The sequence below is a fragment of the Microchirus variegatus genome (assembly GCF_963457635.1).
Source record: "Microchirus variegatus genome assembly, chromosome: 8".
NCBI lineage: Eukaryota > Metazoa > Chordata > Actinopteri > Pleuronectiformes > Soleidae > Microchirus > Microchirus variegatus.
In genome coordinates this window covers 11,528,504-11,542,758 of record NC_139809.1, presented here as the reverse complement: position 1 = coordinate 11,542,758, position 14,255 = coordinate 11,528,504, and the positions used below count along the sequence as shown (strand labels likewise).

General features: G+C 41.2%; 1 protein-coding gene across 1 annotated transcript in view; it reads left to right on the top strand.

Annotated features, from left to right (window-relative positions):
- Positions 1-13,088, top strand: part of LOC310930721 (NT-3 growth factor receptor-like) — a gene marked incomplete at both ends in the record, with an annotated part of 111,047 nt that extends 97,959 nt beyond the window's left edge. Inside the window, 4 exons of the mRNA XM_083893763.1 lie at positions 3,595-3,767; positions 6,309-6,552; positions 7,923-8,081; positions 12,903-13,088. Coding sequence (XP_083749889.1) covers positions 3,595-3,767; positions 6,309-6,552; positions 7,923-8,081; positions 12,903-13,088 — 762 coding nt within the window. The remainder of the gene's footprint in view (positions 1-3,594; positions 3,768-6,308; positions 6,553-7,922; positions 8,082-12,902) is intronic.
- Between the last annotated feature and the right edge of the window lie 1,167 nt (positions 13,089-14,255).

Below are 14,255 nucleotides of genomic sequence, written 5' to 3'. Positions count from 1 at the left end.
TGTGTGTGAGTGAGAGAGAGAAAGCGATATGAGATTTTTGGTAAAAAATTAGGGCATTGTTTTGAGGTTTCAAGTTGTAAGACAAGATATCGGTTGCTTATTTGGGTGAAATTAATATTCCGACAAGGTTCTGCCAAAGTTTACATCCTGTATTAGAAGTGCAGCGATAAGTTGACACTGTCAACAGAAGCTGGCGAACAAATTTAATTGTCGGTTACGTCTTGGCACATCTTTTTCACACTGTGGAAGCTGAAGAGCGCTGTGTTTTTTTGTTTTTTTGTATATGGAGTTAGTGATGCTTGCTTTTACAGATCTCTGCTGAGAGTGACAACAGGCTCCAATAGAGCTAGCAGCTAAGGTAACAGCTGAGTCTGCAGATTCGTCTGGTACTTTGTTATCTACGGTGTAGAACCAGAAATAGTTCCACGGGCCTCTTTTCCAATGATTTGTTGTCATGATTGTCCGCTCAGGAGGACGCTTTTGTTTATGTGTGTTATCTACTGCAAAAGAAATAACACGAGAGAACGTAAAAACACAACTGTTGTCTTCTTCTGATGAGCAAACAGGGCATGGATGCTGGAAAACTCGGTTATTCTTCAACACATTTCTAGGGTTATCGGATGAGTTGATTTATCTTTTCAATAATCAATGACTAGTTGACTCGTAGCCCCTTTACTGTGAGGACAATCTGATGCTCCAATCTGAACTAATAATGACAGGAAAATGGTCCTAATCAGTCTTGCATAAAGTACCGTAAATCGCTAGTAAAATTATACGTATCTTACCAGAAAAAGGCTTTGAAATCGCCTTTTTTTATAATACTAGTTAAGTAAAAAGGCTTTACACAATAATACAATACACTAACTGTAATTTCCTAATAATATACTTATGCCATATGTAAGAATGTGGCCAAAAACGGTTACTACATTCAAATTCAAAATACCGAGGTCTTTTAGGTTTCGTTTTCTGACGTAACTGGCAACCCGTGATTGCTCGGCAGCTGAGACTCTACTAGCTGCAATGATTGGTAGACGGCGGTAGGTGGCGCCACATGCCAAAATATGATTTCAAAACATAAACATGATTTGCAGTCTGCAGAATATTTTTTTTAATGCAAATATTTTGACTGTACTGTTGTTGTTGGTGAGTTCAGTTTGTTATATGAACATTATTCCTGAGTCTCTGTGACATATTAGGAGGATTTTACGGCCAGTTGCTTTAGATTTATTACATAATGCACCTTTAAGTTACTTAAGGTATGGCAAGTAGTCTTTCAGCTGGAAGGTTATGGCTTCAATTCCTGGCTTTGCTAGTCTATATGTGTCCTTGAGCAACTCTTCTTCTCATTTTATTTGCTAGAAACGAGTAACAAATATAGTTAGGGGAAATGTAGTGGAGTAAAAGAGTAGAAGTTGCTCGAAAAATAAATAACGAAGAAAAGTACAGATGCACGAATTGTGTACTTAAGTACAACATTACCATACTGCTCCTAATACAGGTGACAATAAAAATGAGACAAAAGCTCATGGTGTGAGCAGCATCAACATAACCAGAGGTGATCTGGGAGGGGAAGAGAAGAGAGGTGAGAGATAAACGAGAAGGTAACCATGGCAGCAGCACTGCCATCGCAGCAATTAACAAGTATCAGTGTTTCAACCCATTGTTGTCATTCACTGAAGAAGATGTGTTGTGCTTTTGTGTGACAGATTGATCAAATTTTCCATCATGAATGATCTTGCTGTTTTTGCAGAGCTCTTCTCCGTTCATCCAAAGACCCTTTTGTTTAATGTTGAAAGAAAGCACGGGAGTGATAATGATGAAGGGAACACAAATGAAGAATAATGAATAGAGGGGGAAAAATGAAAACACAACTTTTTGTTTTCACTGTATGTGTGCATACATCTGTATTATTTAAAGCTGAATTTTCTCTCTGCTGCTGCAAATCAGCATCCTGTATCTGCAATTTCATACTTAAAATTGGACAATTATATACTACATACTGCAATTACAGTGCAAACACTTTCATATACATACATAATGCATGTGTGCGGCGGTGGTTATGGCGCAGAGCGGGTTTTCTTTTAAAGCGATCCTTCAGCTCTGTGCGCCATAGTGTCCTTTTTGAAAACCACAAATTGTGTCCCAGAAAAGGGAATGCATTTATGTCTTTCCAAAAAGGGCCTTAAATCAGCACCAGATGGGATTTAAATCCAGCTCGAATGCATCTTCACATGAAGATGATTATTCGCGACTGAACAGGTGCCCCATCCACACAAGACACACTGGATGATGAGTATAAATAGGTCCGCAGTGTGAATATAGATAGTGCGTAAGTAGCCCTCAACCTATCAGTCAAAGACAAGCTGTTGTGCCAATGTAGCTCTGAATACCAGGGTGTCTGCTGTGTCACTCCTGTGCACAACAGATAACATTAACAACGTATTAATGAAGGAACAACTTATTCTGCACTTTTGAATAACATCCAAATAAAAGGGTGGGGATCATTCTACAAGGGCCCATTCCAATTCCTATCTTAACCCTCAAGCTCAACCCTTAATCTTAACTGGCCCTCAAAACCAAGTGTTGAGGGTTATTTTGTCACTTAGAAATGGGACACCCCTTAAATGCAGATACGTCTTCAGACTGTAGGGGGCAGAATAACGCGAAAGCTGCGTCCAGTCTGTCAACTACAAAAAAAGAAGAAGAACACATTTACGTCAGGATTATTTATTACGATCCATTTGTCAGTCAAGTTATTAGGTTGTCAGTTAGTTATAAGATGATACTCATACAAATACCACAACCACAGACATATTCAGCTGACAGTTACCACACACCACGGCTTATTGAAAAGTAAATGATAGCAAACGATCGCTTGTCCGCACCGGCCGGCTATTGACAAAAGATCCTAAATAAAAATAAATGTTACGCAGCAATGACGTCAGTAATCTATGATATGGGCCTAAACTAAGATAATACAATGGTTTTCATCATTTTTATATTTCTATTGACAAAGAAAATACTTAATTTGTAGCGTACTCGTTTTGCTGCTTTCGGCGCCATCTTTGTTATGGCAAAACACGCAATGCATTCTGGGTAGCCCTTGCTCCCAAGGGTGGTCTCGGAAAATGTCAATATTGAGAGCGATACAGCCCTTAAACTTGCCCCTCAACTTAATTTTTCGGAGACTCGGGACAGCACTTGCACTAGAGGGAGCGCACATTTTGGAGATTGAGGGTTAAGCAAGGAATTGGAAATCACCCTAAGCCTCAATTGTTCTTACTTGAATTTGGTTCTTGACAGTCCATTTAAGACAATATAAGTGAATACACCCAGAAATGTGTCTTTTATCATGTGCTTCAACAATCATGAAAACATAACATCTGAAACATCCACTGTATCGTATGCAGTGTATTGGTAAACTTCATGCATAATAGGAAAATAGGGCAGGTGCAGGAGAAAGAGGTGTTTCCATGGCTACTACTGGGGTACAATTGCAACACAGATACATGAAGGACATCACCATGGCTACCAAAGTGTAACCCCTGTGTGTGTGTTTTGTCTGCCTCTTCCCCCTCTCCCTCCTCTCGCTAGACTCTGAAGGACCCCACTCTCGCAGCCAGGAAGGATTTCCAGCGTGAGGCTGAGTTGCTGACAAACCTCCAACATGAGCACATAGTAAAGTTTTATGGCGTGTGTGTGGACGGAGATCCCCTCATCATGGTCTTTGAGTACATGAAGCATGGAGATCTCAATAAGTTTCTCAGGTAAGCTCAGCAGACGCCGTAAAAGATGACATCGCTTGTACATTTTTCACATCAAGGATTGTTGAGAAGATGAAATACACAAGTTATAAAGTATATTGTAATTGCATGCCTGATGTTCACTTAACTTCAACCTTATTTTCCTTTAAAAAAAGGCCTTTGTTTGAGCTGCTGTGTGACAAACAGAAAACCAGCAAGACGTTGTACCACCCCTGCGATGCTGTGTTCGGTTTTACACGCTGATATTGGATCTGTGGTTCAGACACAGAGGAAAACCAAGATCTCTGCTTTGCTACTACTCTCATCTCACACACTGAATAGTGTTGTGGAAACTGCAGCCTTTTCTGGAAAGCGTGCGTCTGTTCTGGGGATGAAAACATTGCATTTGTTCTCATTCTGTACAACTGTTTGGATTATGCATTTTGGAAAACTGTCATTTCATCCTTTTTTTAAACAGGCAAAATTCTCTTGTAAAGAGTTAGCTGTTTCTGGTGACAGAGCACATGCACTATATGGACAAACAGGGCAGTACATCTTGGAGGACTTTCCTCAAGATAACGGAGTGTTTCGCTGGGAATGTGCTCCCATTTATTCTGTAGAAGCATTTATGAGGTCAGGCATTGATGTTGGGCGAGAAGGCCCTGGCTCTCAATCTCTGTTCCAGTTCATCCCAAAGGCGCTGGATGGGAGTTGAGGTCAGGGCTCAGTGCGGCCCAGTCAAGTTCTTCTACACCACACTCATCAAACCAGGTCTACGTAGTGTTTCTCTTTTGTGCACTGGGGCACGATCATGTTAGGAGATGATCGAAAAAGGACCTTCCTCAAACTGTTTGCCGCACAGCATTGTTCAAAATGTCTTGGTATGCTGAAGCGTTAATGTTTTCCTTTATTGGAGATAAGGGGCCGAGCCCAAAGCCTGATTGAATCACCTGAATTCAATACATAACAGGTGTGGCCAAATACGTTTCAGTAATCTGGGAAAGATGCAAAATGTCACGTTGAACACATTTTTTCTATCATGTGTTTTTTTTTGATCCAGCAACCTTCTAAATGGAAGTGCAAGGACAAAGACCAACAAAAGCATAAAGTATAAGCTGTCAGTTGTGTGAATGGACCTCCACGTGGTCCACCTCTCACTCTCTTGTCAATGCATTTTGCGTGAATCTACATCTGTACATAAAGTTGTCCACTTGCAGTGGTCTGTTGTTGGCAGGTATGAGTTGGCTAGGGGAGCTCTGGCGAAATGCCTGCATTGTAAAGTGCAGTTAGTGGGCTAATGAGCAGCATTATGTCTGCTGTGATTAGATGTTATTTGCTCCTGAAATGCTTTGCCTTGCAGAATACAACATTATTGCTATTTAGGCAGTGCATGCATGTGTGCTTTTACTTGACATTGTTAGCTCTACATTTTCAGGTAAACACTTAACCAGTAGAGCTCTTTGAGAAAGTAGCACACTTTCTGAGGGTTTGGTCAAAATTAAGAGAAGTGGCAATGTGGTTGATTAAGGTTAGGCATCAACTGGTCATAGCTACTGAAATCTGTGTAGATGTGTTCTTGTATTTTTGGCCTTTTCTGGCATAAACACTAACATTGTCAGGACAGGTAGTCGCAACGGAGACCATTGGGAAACCATGAACCTGGTCCTAAAATGGCTGAAACTTTATTTAGAACTGAGGAACTGGTTGAGATTATGGCAAACATTTGAGGTTGTGGTTATAGGTTAAGGTTAAGGCATGAACTGGTCATGGTTCGTGTTAGCGATAAGGCCTCTGCACGTGAATGCAAGTCTTAAAACGGATAGAAACATGAGAATGTGTGTGTGCGTGCATGTTTATGTGGGGGTGTGTCTCTGTGTGCCTCAGATTCTAATTTCAGCTCAGTAATTGTGTTTCCATTAAAGTGCTGGCATCAATTCATCCAGGACACACTGCTAATTTAGCTGGCACCCATTGCCCTTCAATAAAACACACGCACGCACACATGCATGCGCGCGCGCACACACACACACACACACACACACACACACACACACACACACACACACACACACACACACACAGACCCACGTTGAGCTGTTTTACAGAACCTCCTGCATTACAGACTTAAAAGTCAGTGAAGCCGAAAACACACACATCCACGGCCCTCTCTGAAGCACACACATGGTGTCTGTAAAGGGTTTTCCTCCTTTAAGTAGACAGGTCATCAACTTACTCTGTTCATCCTCCTTTCTCTATCTCTCTCTCGCTATCCATCCCTTTGCGTTCTTTGAAATCTGCTCTGTATTCTTTGTAGTGCGCCCAGTGCGAGGATGCACGTGCCAAAAATTGTATGCGATGGCCTCCAAAAGTTGTTGTGGTGCTCGGTCGAGCTCAAATGTTTGTAACTACACTACGACAGAGAGCTAATTAACCTCGTAGCAAGAGTTGATATTATTGCTAAAGAGATGGCGATGTTGTGTGCACTGTTGTTGGTGGATGCTGCGTTACTCCTAAGTCTACTTTTCTTTGATGTGTCTAACCGATTCTATCTTTCCTTTTCCGTAGAGCCCATGGGCCAGACGCCCTGATCTTGGTAGACGGACAACCTCTACAGACCAATGGGGAGCTGGGTCTGTCCCAAATGCTTCACATAGCCAGTCAGATCACGACTGGGATGATTTACTTAGCATCTCAGCACTTTGTGCATCGCGATTTGGCGACGAGGAACTGCCTGGTCGGGAATGGCCTTCTGGTGAAGATAGGAGACTTTGGCATGTCCAGAGACATTTACAGCACCGATTATTACAGGGTAAAAAACACACGACTACTTGTTTCATTGTGTGTCAAATGAAATAATGTTCTTGACTATGCACAGATGCTGATACAAACATTTAAATATGCATTGAACTCAATTATAACAATGCTCAGACTTAGTCTTCTCTATCTGGACCTTTTAATTGAATTCCTATGATCTATGCATATACATATTCATTATTAACTTTTATGCTTCTGCACCTGGTTTAGGGTGGCCTGAGTCATTTGAGGTTCAGAAGTTGAACTTTGAGTTTTATAGATCTGTGTATACCTTCCCCAAATGATTTAGACTGTAGCTGTTTTTAAAGATGTTTCTCACATGGGAGAAAAGGGGGAAAATCTGGCCTTTTTCTTGCCTCCGTGGAAAAACCTTGTCTCCAAGGATGGTGGCAACAACAGCAGCTCAGACTCTCTCTTTACTGTAAATTGCACAGTGGAAAAATAATTTGTATTTGGCAGTTAATGTCAGTCTCAGCCTACGAAGACGCATCTGTGAACTCTTTTAATGATTGCGTCAGCATTCCAGCAGGCTTCACGTTGTCTTTGCTTTATTATGAGAGCCCGAGCAATGGGTGGTGTGAAGGCAGTCGCGTTTACATATTTTGCAGTCACATGCAAGACCTCATGGTCTGCTGAGCCTTGTGAGAATGTAGTTGTGGGAAAAACATTTTTTAATTTAGTGCAAATTATTCCCTCAAAACTGTAAAACTAATTAAACATTTCCATTTCACCTTTTTTGCTGATTAAAAACTTTTCTTTTCATGTTTTTGCAGCCATTTTTTTTTCTTTTCTCGTTTACCAGTTGGCAGGTGGGACAAACACTTCCAGTGCACAGACAGCAGCCTTTCAGAGCATCATTTATCTTTCACGTCTCCTGCCTGTGCAGACTGGTTTGCCTGCAGTCAACCACAACTCTTGGACCTGTCTGCAGTTCAGACGGAGCGCAGTCAAGTTCTATATGCACATGACAATAAATGATCCCGCACCTCCAGGGTTCTTAGACATCAGATAAATGTTCACACAGACCAAAAGACCATGGATCTGAAATGTATTGATCTGTGTGCGCAAATTGCTTTTTTAAAAATCAATCAGCTAGTAAGGGAGTGACATAACTTAAAATTAGACGACCATAAATGATTGATAATAAGAATGCAATAAGCAGTGTTTATTGCAAAAGAAGTAACACAGCTCATCATTATTAGGCTTCTATCTGACTTGTTCTCCCTTTGTCATATCTGTCCTGTCTGTGCCGTCTGTGAGGTGTTTACCAAAGTGATGCCACTGTCTGGAAACTGCAAAACAAGTTACAAATAAAGTGACTTGACTTGAGGTGCCATCACATTTCTCCTCTGTGTTTGTGTTCAGGTGGGAGGTCACACTATGCTGCCTATCCGCTGGATGCCCCCAGAGAGCATCATGTACAGGAAGTTTACCACAGAGAGTGACGTGTGGAGCTTTGGAGTCATCCTGTGGGAGATCTTCACCTACGGCAAACAGCCATGGTTCCAGCTTGCCAATAATGAGGTACAAAGGCAAATGTTTGTTGGAGAACTCAAAGGGCATTGGGAGGCTGCGGTTTATGAACTTTTCTATGTGTGAGCGGAATTTGTCTTGAGAGAGAATTTCCCAAATAGGGCCACACAGTTGGATTTAGTGGGTAACACTCTTGCCTTTGCAGCAAGAACTCTAAATTGATCGTAGGAGTTGAACGGTTCTTTGTCTCTATATGTGGCCCTGCTATGGCCCTTATACGAGCAGTAGAAAATGGGTGGATGGATAAAACCCAAATACAGAAAACATGAAATAAAAATGCGTGAGTGCATAAGTAGCAGAATAGATGCTATCATGTAACTGCTTAGTTGTGCTGCATCACTGAGCAGCTGAATGAATTAATGAATTGAAGGCCCTAGCATCTTGGTGATAGCTCCCCAAAACAATGTTGCCATTACTTATATATTACTATTATATCACTTATTACTAATCGTCATACTTCTCACATAATTAGAGCCAATGTTAGACCAATACGATACCAATGACACACCAATGATATGATAATTATGGTGTGTTCCTGTAGTGGATGTTGACACTGTTGAGAACTTCTTAACCTTAAGGTGCTTTTTGTGATAAAACATGGCACAGTGTTAGTGACGTGAACTTATATTCTATTGAATGACCCTCACTGGACAATCCACTGGTTTGTATTTAAGTCCAAGAATGACTCTATACTTCTCAATGGATTTATAATTTGAGAGTGTATGATCTCAATTGGGGCCCACGGTTGGTGTAGTGGTTATCGCTCTTGCCTTTGCAGCAAGAAGACCCGGGTTCCTGGGTTTGAGCCCCGTTTGGATCAACTTCGGAACAAGGGTCTTTCTGCAAGGAGTTTGCATGTTCTCCCCGTGTGTGCATGGGGTTTCTCCGGGTTCTCTGGCTTCCTCCCACAGTCCAAAAACATGCAATATGGGGATTAGGTGAATTGGTCACTCTAAATTGACCTTAGGTGTGAGAGTGTGAGTGAAGGGTTGTCTGGCAAACTGTCCAGGGTGTACCCCCCCCCATCGCCCAATGTCAGCTGAGATAGGCACAGCACCCCCCGCAACCCTCTGGTGGAGGATAAAGCGGTAGATGATGGATGGATGATCTCAATTGCTAGTTCCATGCCTTGTCCATTTTGTAAATTGTGTTCCAATTTGAGTCAAATAGACGATGAAGGATGGCATATCCTGTGCGATGAACAGCTAGTACTTTCCAATTGATGCAGGGATGCAGGTGGACAAGCTCTTAGTCAGGCCCACACTCACTTTGCTAAATATGGTAACTCACGGTTGGCCAAAATATTAAACAGTTGCTTCCTCCACCTGCCTATCAACATCAGAGCTAGTGGCAGAAGGTTTGTCTTTTTCTGTCGATCGCTTTGAAACATTAATTCCCAAATCCAGACACGGAAGATTAACACTCAAATACAGAATCAGTGTTCAAATAATCACAGTGCATCTGTGGCTGTTATCATCTGTATGATAGTGTTTAATTTTGAGCAGAATGCAGCATTTTGTTTTATTATGTAAAATGGCCACTTTGCATGCCATGTTCGCTGAAACAGTATTTTCCTTCAAACTCAATTCCCGGTCAAACAGCCAGAGGGAAGACATTCTCGTGTTGGAAAGTGCCAGTGAAGCATTTTCAAACGACTGCACAGAGGGAAACAAATTGGGAATGAAGCTCTTGAAAATATGCTGAGCATAAGGAAAATGTAATAGAGTCTTTATGACAACAAAGAGCAACAGACTTGTCTTATTAAGTCTCAGGAAAAAAAACACAGGTAACATGCAAGATTGTTTTAGACAGTACAAATATTGTGCACTAACGTAAAATATCTTTGTTAGTGGAAAAATGGAAATCACTGTTCAAACAAAAACACTAGTTTGAGTATCGCTGCGAGGACGGTTTCGTCTGCAAATTAATGTTGCCAGAAATGTGTAAGCACCTGCCCCTCTAGTGCTGCGAGTCATGCGTGTGTGTGTTTTTTTACGAGTGTGATGGGATGATGGGGATTCCTGGTACTGAGAACCCTGCAGCTTGTTTGGAGATTCAAGTTTTAACACTCGCAAACCATATCGTGATATTAATGTTTGAGGCATAAACAGCATCTGGTAAGGGCTTTGAAAAGATCAGGGTTTCCTAATTATGTCAACAAGCCTCACAGTGTGAGTTGTACTCTATTATCTTAACAATTAACAAACATACGACAAAGGTAAAACATGATTATTATTATTAGGTCACCTTATGGCGAAGTAGTGCCATTAGGTCCAGGCTCTCATCCGGTGTGGATGGTGAAAGACGGCTAATTTATATTTAAAAACGAAACAAAAAGAGAGAATAGAAACTGATTCACTTTGACTTTGAATATTACTATTTTGTGGCTTGTTATCTTACCTTGGTGTGACCGTATCTGAGTATGCTTTAAATTAATTTTTGAGGACAAATCCATTTTTCTATATAGAAAAATGGAATTGTCCTCAAAAATAAATTTTTGCACATGACTCTGCACATGATATAATCCTAAATTATATATAAGAATTAATTTAGGATTATATCATGTGCAGTTTAAAGAAGATAATTAATATTATAGATTAATATTTATATACCTAAACAAAAACAAATGGAGATGAAAAAGGCTCTCTATGCATTGCTTAATTCTTAGCATTTAGCATGTAATGATGGATTGATGCATTCATTTAATTATTTGCATATTTTTCATTTATTTCTGTATGTCAAAATGTCTGTCCCTGCATTAATTAGAAAGATATCTCAAATTTGTCTACGACTAGTTTATTTAGAGATGCTAATGAGGGAGCATGTTCCATGAGGTACCCTAATTCAACTCCCGGGCGTTCGACATCCAATAAATCGACTTTACAGACTGAACTTCCCACGCTGATGGTAACAAAGCCTTATCATGTCACCAGATGACAAACCCACAAGCTGAAGAATGTCAGCAGCTCAGCCCAATGATCTACACAAACACGCACACACACAGACACACATGGGGCGAGCAGAGGAACGGCATCTGTAAGACAGTAAACCAGCTGAGGTAGCAATAACTTGCGTAAACGACAACTATCCCTGTTACTGTCAGTGCAATGAAAAGTAAAAGGCCAGTAAAGAGCTTTATTAAACCACCTGCTCGTCAAATGACAGGAAAAACAATAATATTTCAGTCTGTCCTCCCTCTCCTGTGTCGCTATGGTTTACCGCCTGCAGGTGCTGCTTCGTCTCAGACATTTGACCTCATTCATGGCGAATGTGTTGAAGTCAATAACACAGTAAGACCCACAGTGTAACTGAACAAGACTTTTAGGGATGGTATAATCATTTAGATTTAATTTAGCTTTTATTTTACAAGCCTGCAAAGAGTGGTTGTGCAAAGTTTAGCTTTAGTTGTCTTTTAGTTGTTGAGGGAAAAGTTGGCCACCCTCGCTCTCTGCTGCATGGAAGGCCTCAAAGTTTTGTTTCTGCTTGTGGGTTTTATCACTTCTGACCATCGGTGTGTAGAGCAAGGAACCATCAGGTCAGGGGTTGGCGAGGACCAGGATTGGGGAACACTGGTATAGTCTACACTCTTAGAAATAAGGATTCCAAAAGGGTTCTTCTACAAGGGCTGATGTTCTACCTGGAACCATTTGCTTCTGAGGGCTCTTGGTAACACTAATGGTTCCAGTAAGAACCATCTTGATCCAGAAAACCTTTTAAAACCCCTTTCCTGAATAAAGGTTTTTAAAAGTGTTCTTGGTAACAAGGTGGAAACTTTATAAGGACAAGCCGAAGAACCATATATGGTTCTACTTAGCACTTTTATTTCTTAGGGTGCTTTCACACAAACAGCAGTTGGCGCGCACCAAACGATCCATTTGAACCAAAAACTCTAGTTCATTTCGTTTTTCGTTGGTGTGAAAGCATCAATCGCACTCGGGTCCGCACCAAATCAAGCGGACAGAGACCGCCAAAAAGAGGTGGTCTCGGTCCGCTTGACTCCGCACCAAATGTCAGACTCTGGTGCGGTCCCTCTGGTGAGAACGCGAACTCGGGTCCAAACCATATTCTGCAGTAAATGCCATGGACATAGCCTACCTTGTAGGTCTTTGGAGCAATCCGTCACATTCATGAAAATATCGCGTCTCCTCTGCCTGAAATGACGCGATATACGTCTTCGCCGACTCCAGCGCATCAGCAGATTGTTCTACAGACGCAGCCGCGACTCATTCTCAAATTGGATATTTTGCCAAATATGGCCAATACAGAGAATGTAATAAACGAAGATCAGAGCAAGTAGCAATGTGCGAAAGTGTTGCTCCATAGTGAGTAAAAAACTGTAAAAGTGGCGCTTTTCTACCGGAAGATATATACACATTGATGAAACGTCAATCGTGCCAATTTTGGTTCGTTTGCTGGTGTGAAAGCGGACCACACTGGAGTCATATGTTACATAGTAACAATTGCATTACCTGGTGCGGATCAAATAATCGAACTAGTGGTGTCAAAGCACCCTTAGAGTGTATCTATGTACGCTGATGACGGTCAGCTATGTGTGAAACGTAAAAACTCTTGCAGACACATGAATACAAAAATAATACGTGTATGAATAAATGTATTAACTAAAGAAAACCTTTCACAAATGTAAAGCCTTTCTCATCACCAAACTGGTATTCATATATCTTCATATTACTGTGTCAGTACCATATCCTCTCCCCAGATTACACACCATTTTCTGCCCATTTTTTCTTCATCTTTAAATGCAAATAAAATCATGCTTAGTCCTAATAACCATGTGTCTCTCTGTCTCACCAGGTGATCGAGTGCATTACCCAGGGCAGAGTACTGGAGCGCCCCATGCTGTGTCCCAAGGAAGTCTACGACATTATGCTGGGCTGCTGGCAGAGAGAGCCACAACAGCGCCTCAACGTTAAGGACATTCAGAAGGTGCTGTTTACTTTGATGAAAGCCACACCAGTCTATCTGGATATACTGGGATAAACTGGACAAAAATAAATAAACAAATCGGGTAATTTTAGTTTGGACAAGATCATTACTGAACTAGAAATGAGTATGCTGGATCAGAAGGAAAAGGATTGCCCTGGAGCCATAGTCTGGTGCAGAGTCACAACACAAGTCTGTGATGAAACACACGAATCAGAAATGCGGAATGAACTCTACCTTGTATCAACTTGCTTGTCGTACGAGGATTGGACGGACGTTATTAGAGCGGAGGGATGCGCCTTTAGCTGGCTTGGAATGAACCCGGATTGCACTGCATTGCATCACAATAAAAAAAAAGAAATGAAAAAGAAATGTCTTGGACCTCACCCACGTGATTGGGTCTGGGCTTGTGTTTTCAAGTCTCGTGCTCGTTTTTCAGATGAACTGATTAAAAGGCCTCGACAGTGACGCGTTGATTGCATCAAAGTGGAATGAAACTGGGTGAACCCGATTGTAGGGGGTCAGGTATGGTTTGGTTTTCTTTGCAATAGCTGAGGTACCATCATTTCCTCGTCTATGCATCCTCATGTCACCCTGTCAAGATCAGTACACCTAGATTTGATGACGTGTCTCGGGTTATACTGATCTCACTTTAACACGTTGTTGTTTCTGTTTCCATTGTGAGTCAGCGATGGGGCACACGGCAGTCGTACCATAACAACCCCAGACTTCAACTGTGGGGAGTGAAGAGGGTTAGAAAGAGAACCTATACTGGGGAAAAAATGGTTGACAAACTTTAAAAAAAAGGATTATTTCACAATTCATTAACTACCAAGCTCTCTTCATATACCTTCATTCATGTGTTATCAACGTTTTTCAGTTTGTCAACCATTTTCCTTTTCTTTTTTTTTGCATTTAAAAACCAGATGCTTGTGTATTGTGCGATATCTTAACCAGGCTTCTCTCATTACTCTGGTCATTTTCCATGTCATGGGCTTGTCTCATTACAACTGCTTGACAAGATTCAAGTCTCTACACCTCATTAGGGTTGGCCAGGTGTAAAAATGTTCAAATCGGGTCAATATTGAACCCAAAAAATGTGCATAGTAAATTTCACCATTAGCTGTTGCACATGACTCAGCAGATGCTCTTAAATGGGATGGAATGAGACTTTTAAAGCCCACGAATGAAACTGTAGTAACGTCTATCCACTTTATGGTGGAA